This window comes from Phacochoerus africanus, chromosome 14 (genome assembly GCF_016906955.1).
Source record: "Phacochoerus africanus isolate WHEZ1 chromosome 14, ROS_Pafr_v1, whole genome shotgun sequence".
Lineage (NCBI taxonomy): Eukaryota > Metazoa > Chordata > Mammalia > Artiodactyla > Suidae > Phacochoerus > Phacochoerus africanus.
Genome location: NC_062557.1, coordinates 5,862,019 through 5,868,912, shown reverse-complemented (window position 1 = coordinate 5,868,912; position 6,894 = coordinate 5,862,019). Strand labels below are relative to the sequence as shown.

Genomic DNA, 6,894 nt, shown 5'->3' with positions numbered 1-6,894 from the left:
AGTGGGGCTCTCACCTTGCCCAGGAAAGGGGGTCTGGGGGGAGCGGCCAGGTTGCAGCTTGTCCTGCACTGCTTCTCCCCCGAGGCGGGGCGCCCCCCGGAGCCCCTGGGGGGCTCGTCCCTCCACCCCACCCTCCAGGGCCTCCTCTGGTGAATGGGCCAAGCCCCCCCGACATCTGGCAGAGCCCCTACAAACTTCTCCTTCAGCCCCCTCTCTCCTCCCACCCTCTCCCCCGCCTCTCCTTCCCTCCCTCCCTCCCGCAACAGCAGCGCTGTCTCCTCCTCCCTCCCTAAATCTGCAGCGTGACTGGGGAGAGGCTGAATTAATCAGCAGATTGAGGCTGCGCTGCGCTGCCGCCGGTTCCCTGCTGCCGCCGCCGGGCTCTGGCTCACACGCGCTCCAGCCCTCGCCTCTCCTCCTTCTCCCTCCTCACGCTTCCTCCCTGGGGCTGTGTCTCTTTCTCTCCCTCCTCCCCGAGGGCAGGCGTGTTGGCGGCTCTGCAGCTGACTGTGGCTCGGGCTCTCCCCCATGCTCTTTAAGCAGGCAGAGCTATGGAAGGCCCATCAGGGCAAACGCCGCCAAGTGAGTATGCCCACGGCGCTCGACGTCCGTCTCCCGGACCCCTTGCTCCCCGCTTTGTGTCGGAGGCTTTGGGTAGGTGCTCGCCACGAGGTGGATGCTGAACCGGAGGCAGCTTGGATTGCGAGGTCGCGAGGACCGTGCAAGGAGGAGGCTGGGACTGGGAGCTGCACAGAGCTGGTGTGTCCAGCTGCTGGGCAGGCTCCTGAGTTGCCCCGGAGCAGAACCAGAGCCCAGGTTTCCCCGTGGGGCGTCCTGTCCAGGTGTGCGGGGGTGGGGGGTGGGGGCCTGGTCGCCTTGCTCAAGGTGGGGATGCCAGCTCCTCCTTGGGCCAGTAAGGAGGCTTTTCTTGCTGGACCACGTGGGTCCCTGAGGAGCCCCCAGGGCCAGGGCGATTGCATCCTAGGTCTTAGCTGCAGGAGGCGACCTGCAGAGTGCAAGGTCGGCGAGAGCCCGGATGAGTGAGGACGAGGAGGGTCCCTCTGCTCGAGCCTTCGCGTTGCTTGCCTGCAGTCAGCGTCGGTCTGTGTCTGGCCAAACTCAGAAGAGTTGGATGGTGGCCGCTGTCAGAGACCCTGGTGGAGTGTGGCCGAATCTCTGCTTCAGGGGTTCCGACATCGGGGAGCCAGCTTCGGGTGCCCTCCCCCCCTGCACTGGCCAAGGGGGCTGATGGCGGGCGAGGGGCCGCCTGGTTCTAATTAGTGCTTATCTGCTGTTGTCAAGGCCAAAGGCCAATTCCTGATCTGTCTGCCTGAGCCTAGGGGACCTTGAGTCCACTTTCTCCCAAAACAGGGGGAGGAGGACGGAGAACAGCTGCTGCGCCGAGAGAACCTCTGAGCGTCCCGAACGCACAGGGGCTGGGAGCTGGGGGCTGGGGACCACCGCAGAAGCCTGATGGAGAAGCTCAGATGTGCTGACTCTTGAAGGCCTTTTTTTTTTTTTTTTTTGGTCTTTTTAGGGCCACACCCGCAGCATATGGAGGTTCCCAGGCTAGGGGGTCCAATCAGAGGTGTTGCTGCTGGCCTACACCACAGCCACAGCAACACCAGATCCGAGCCGTGTCTGCGACCTACACCACAGTTCATGGCAACGCCTGATCCTTGACCCACTGAGCGAGGCCAGGGATCCAACCTGCAACCTCATGGTTCCTAGCTGGATTTGTTTCCACCGCCCCATGACAGGAACTCCCTTGAAGGCCTATTAGCCTGACCCAGATGCTTGGCTCTGGGCCCCGGGGAACTGGTCTTGTTCTGTAGCAGATTCCTTGCAGTTCAGATTTGACAGTTTTTTCACCACCTGCTATTCCCCCAGGTGTCACATGCTGCCCGCTGCCCGTGTCCCCCTTTGATGATAAAACGGGGAGGAAACGTGGGGCGCGATGGGCGTGTGCTGGCGGCTTCCTGAGCCTACACCTCCTAGAGCCTTGAGTTCCTCTATCGGGTCCAGCTGAGGCTGAGCAGTTAAAGCAGTGGGATGGGTGCTGCTTCCTGAAAAGCCTCAGGGTAAGGGGAGAAGCAAGGCCAAGCCGCCCCTCTGGCGTAGAGGCCTCGCTTAGCCACGGCCCCTTGTCCCTGGAACGTCCCAGAGGTGCCTGGTGGGGAGCGAGAGTTTCTGAGCATCTGCGATGCAGGAAGGATCGCTTACTGCCTTTGGGTACCTAAGTCCAGGACGGGTGTTCCTCTCCCTTCTCGCCCCCGGGGACAGGAAGCACAGACCTCAGGCTGCATGTGTATCACTTGACTTTTTCTTATTTCTCAAACCATCCCATCCTTGCATGGTCCCCTCCGGGCTGCCCGGCCTAACTCCGTGCTTGGAGAAAGGCCACCCGAGCCTGCCCGCCAGGAGCCCTTTTCTGAATCTCCTTTTGGAACGTATGAAGGTCTCTCAGCAGTTTCTGCAGCTTCAGCCTCGGCACAATGAGAGAAACAGTGATTTTACCCCTAACCAGGACCCTCCACGGGAGACGGGGTGAGGAGTTGCCTCTGGGCCCCGGCGGGCAGCCTTGGCCATTGGATAAGTGGAGCTGGGGCCGCAGAGAGTCGGCTGGCCTAGAAGGCTGTGCCTTTTCCTCCAGGGCCAGCCTGTGCGGGCAGGCACTTTCTTCAGGAGGCATATAATTACAGAATGGCTTATTTTTCCTCAGCTGTCCTCTCTTTAATCGCCAGTCTGGAGTCGGTGCTCCAAGCCAGACACAACACGCGGGGGGCAGACGCACCCACGCAGTCAGCTCTGTGGGCCCCTCTCGGCTCAGCTCCAGGGCCTCTGCCACCTTCCAGCCCTTCCCTCCACACCTGGTGAGGGGCAGGGTGCAGGTTCTCTGAACCTGGAGGCAGAGAAGGAGCTAAACGCTTGATGGGTGGGGGACGAGGGGGTTTGGGGGTGCCTGGAATAAGGCAGCAGATGCAGACCAGCCCCAGGCAGAGGGTGTCCAAGTTCTAAAGGCCTGGCGGGGGAAGGAGCTGCCCCGGCTCCCTGGCTGCCCCCCTCCGCCCTCCCCGCCTTCTCGAGCCTGGCACTCGTTCCTGGGTGGTGCGGCAGCTTCGTGGGATTTGTTAGCCCTTCTTTCCTCCCACCCTTTGGCACAGTTGCCGCCTCTGCAGGCCAGCCTTCCCCTGCCTCCAGGTTTGCTCGCTGGAGACCTGGCCTGCGCAAGTCCACCCCAGAGCCTCGCACCTCCCACTTTGGGGAGGAGGCTGGGCCTCCCTTTGGGCAAGAGAAAGCCTGTGGCCCCCACTTCCTTCTCTCTTCCTTCTTTCAGCCCCTGGAGGCTTTCTTGCTCCTGGAGTAGAGGAGGCAGAGGTCCAGCCCTCAGCCTTACCTGACCTTCCTCTGTCCCGGACCGCAGCCCCCAGGGAGGCCCCCGATCCCCGCAGAGTACAGGGCTCTCTCATGTTGGGGTGCCCGGCTGGAGGCCCATTTCTTCCTAAGCTGAAATAGCCAGTTACCCCTGTGGGAAGAAGCAGCCCTCATCCTCATAATCCCTCAAAGCCACCATGGAGAGCGGGGATTACGTGAGATTTAGGCATGGGATCTGGGAGGCCTTTGGGCCAGGCCCACTTGGAGCTCATCCTCATCCATCAGGCCCAGGGAGCTGGTGATAGGCCAGCACGGGGGCGCCACCTGTGCCAGGTCTGCCCCCCGTCCACCATGTCCTACTCATGGAGACGTGTATCTGGCCAAGGGCAAGGCTGCAGGGAGGGGGATGGGTATGGAGACCGGCAGGGAGGAGGAGATCCAGAAGGTTCGTGGGCGAAGCCAGGGCAGGACCGCAGAATGGCGGGGGGAGTGCCCCCAGGCAGCCAGGGCATCCCTGGCTCAGGGGCTCATAGATAAGCCCAGTCCCTTTCTTGGCGCCCCAGGTCTAGGGCTTCGCTCTTGCTCAGAAACCGTTCCTGGTGGAAAGCCCACCCTGTCCAGGTGCCCCTGGGAAAGCCTCGCTCCTCCCCTGGCTCTGCCTTTCCTAGAGGCATTCTTCTCCAGGACCCCCGACTGGGGAGTCTATGTATCAGATCCAGCCCAGGCTGGGCCTGCTCCAGTAGTTTTGGTTCAGTAGATCTGGCCCGGGGGGAGGGGGGGCAGCTGGTCATCCGTGTTTGCAAAAGCTCCAGGTGTTTCTGCTACAGATCCTGGGGTGGCAGCCCTGATCAGGGCGTCACTCGGACTAGTGGTGCTACATGTGTGTTCATTCATTCATTCATTCCTTTAGCAAATACTCATTGAGCTGCTGCCCCGTGCCAGGCAGCACTGTCCTTGTGGTTGGTGGGAGGCGTGGGGATGGAAGAATTCAGTACCTGTTTTCAAGGAACTGGCAGCTGGGGGCGAGCCAGATGAGTACATCTGTAATGACTGCCCTCCGGGATGCCTGCTGTGAGCCAGAGCTCCCCCTGTAAGCACATCCCTCATCCCTGGCTTTTGGGGAAATTCCCCAGAGCAGGTGACGTTTGAGCTGAGTCTCACAGAAGTAAGAGTTGTCTGGGGCAGGGAGGGTGTTCTTGGCTAGGAAAATACATAAAAGTATTTGCCCACGAGCTGAAGGAGCACAGCATGTGGCAGGAATGGCAGGAAAAGGCTGCAGAAACTGGCAGATCCCAGATCTCGCTCAGGAGTCCTGGCCAGATTTTTAATGGTGCACGGGGTCAGTGGATAAGACAAGTGCCCACGGACTGGGGTGTGGCAGTTGGTTTGGAGAAGGTGGACTGGGGAGGGGTGGGGAGGCAGGGGCCAGGGGGGAGGGCCTGGGTGACCAACTCGGGTGGGAAGGGCCTGGTGGCAATTTCGGGGTTTTGGACCTATCGACTCAGAAGTACCTGAGAAACAGCTGTAAGGCCGTTCAGTAAACGGGTCAGAATTCGGGGTCGTGGTCACCCCAGAGATAAAATTTAGGAGTTGTGAGCTTATTGATGGTGGATGAGTCCACGTGGCCGAGGTTGCCCTGGAAATGTACATGATGTTGTTGAGATGATGTCGCCGGCTGGACTGCCGCGTAGATGGACAGGAAAAAACAGGAGAGAAGCCCAGGAACAGGGGTCTCAGCTGGAGAGGTCGTGACACGGGGTCGCAGAAGACAGCGTGCCGGGAACCGCCTCTGTCCATACTGCTTCCCTCCCACCCGCCACACACGAGAGGTGGCGAGGTCAGCACAGGTCCTTTCTTTCCCGCCTCTGGTCTGCGCCGGTGTCCCTCCCAATGTCGTCGTGTTGCAACAGCCTCCCTTTGGGGAGGTGGTAACAGAAGTTGGAGGAGCTTCCCTTCATATCTTCATTAGGAGCAATGTAACACTAGCGTCTCAGGTTGGGTCTCTTCTCCCCACTTAATGCATATTTTCTGACCCCAGAAAGTGGAGAGATGGCAGCAGCAAGGTAGGTTGGGGGTCCGTGGTGAGCAGGGTCTGAGTGGGGCCCTGGATGCCGATGGTGCTGGGGTGAGAGCTGAGCGAAAAGTTGGAAGACCTTGAGTATGCAAAGTTTTGTTTCCAGTTCTGGGGTTTTTTTTTGCCATTTTTTTTTTTAGGGTCTCACCCAAGGCATCTGGAGGTTCCCAGCCTAGGGGTCGAATCGGAGCTGTAGCCGCTGGCCTACACCACAGCCACAGCAACGCAGGATCCGAGCTGTGTCTGCAACCTACACCACAGCTCACAGCAACGCCAGATCCTTAACCTACCAAGCGAGGCCAAAGATCGAACCTGCGTTCTCATAGATGCTAGTCAGATTCATTAACCACTGAGCCACTATGGGAACTCCATCTGGGTCTGTTTTAAACTGGCTTTGAAGAGCAGGAGACTTGAAGGGCTTGAACGCCTTTCATTTCATTTTATTTTTTATTTATTTATTTGGCCATGCGCACAGCTTGCTGAAGATCCTGGGCCAAGGATCCAACCCACACCACAGCAGCAACAAGGCCAATCCTTAACCCACTGAGCCACCAGGGAACTCCCTTGGATGTCTTTTAATTTGGTGGAGGTTTGAACGTGCTCACACCCTGAAGGACCCGGGCGAGTCGACGGAGGGAGGGCGAGGAATGGGAGGAGGGGGGAAGATGCTGGGGAGGTGGGAGGGGAGGGTCCCATCTTGGCTTGGCGGGGACCTGGGCCTCCCACAAGGTGCTGAGCGCCTCCCGCTTCTCTCCAGGGCGAGCCAGCCTTGGGCCTGGGCCTGTCCACCCGGAAGGCCCTCAGCATCCTGAAGGAGCAGCTGGAGGCAGTACTGGAGTGTCACCTGAAGGAGCGGAAGGAGTGTCTCACGTGGAAGGTGATGCGGCCTTGCGGGGAGGCGGGACCCTGTTTGGGGCCATGGAAACACTTGGGAGGCCCCTTCTCAGGGCTGTGACTTGCCCTGTCACCCTGCGCTGGGATGACCTAACTGAGGCTTCGTTAAAAATCAAAGAGAAGCCGGGGTCCCTTTCAGAGTGGTGTTGACCCCGGCCCAGACCAAAGCGAGAAGACCAGGCGGCCCCAGGGTAGGTGCTGGGGGGAGGCAGTGGGACCGAGCAGGACGGGATCTCCGCTCCTTCCTCCCTCCTTGACCCCAGGCCTCTGACTCCCGGCCTCTGCTGCCCCCCTCGCCCCCCAGGAGATGTGGAGAAGCAGCTTCCTGCACCATGGTAACCGCTGCTCCTGTTTCCACTGGCCCGGTGCCTCGTTCATGCTCCTGGCTGTGCTGCTGCTGCTGGGCTGCTATGGGGGCCAGCCGGCCGGCAGGTACACGGCGGGGGCTTCTTCCCGCCTCTCACAGTGGCTCAGGGACTGGGCTGTCCCTCTCCTGCCTCAGCACCCACCCAGGACATCTGGGGGGAGGGGGCGCCCCGGTCGAGCAGGCA

At 60.4% G+C, this 6,894-nt stretch overlaps 1 protein-coding gene across 3 annotated transcripts in view; it reads left to right on the top strand.

The window, feature by feature from the left end:
* Positions 1-427: 427 nt before the first annotated feature.
* TMEM94 (transmembrane protein 94) overlaps positions 428-6,894 on the top strand; it is a 19,701-nt gene continuing 13,234 nt past the window's right edge. For all 3 annotated transcript variants that reach the window (XM_047757594.1, XM_047757593.1, XM_047757595.1), the window contains exons 1-3: positions 428-582; positions 6,207-6,326; positions 6,648-6,775. In XM_047757594.1, the coding sequence (XP_047613550.1) occupies positions 529-582; positions 6,207-6,326; positions 6,648-6,775 (302 nt within the window). In that variant the 5' untranslated portion in view covers positions 428-528. The remainder of the gene's footprint in view (positions 583-6,206; positions 6,327-6,647; positions 6,776-6,894) is intronic.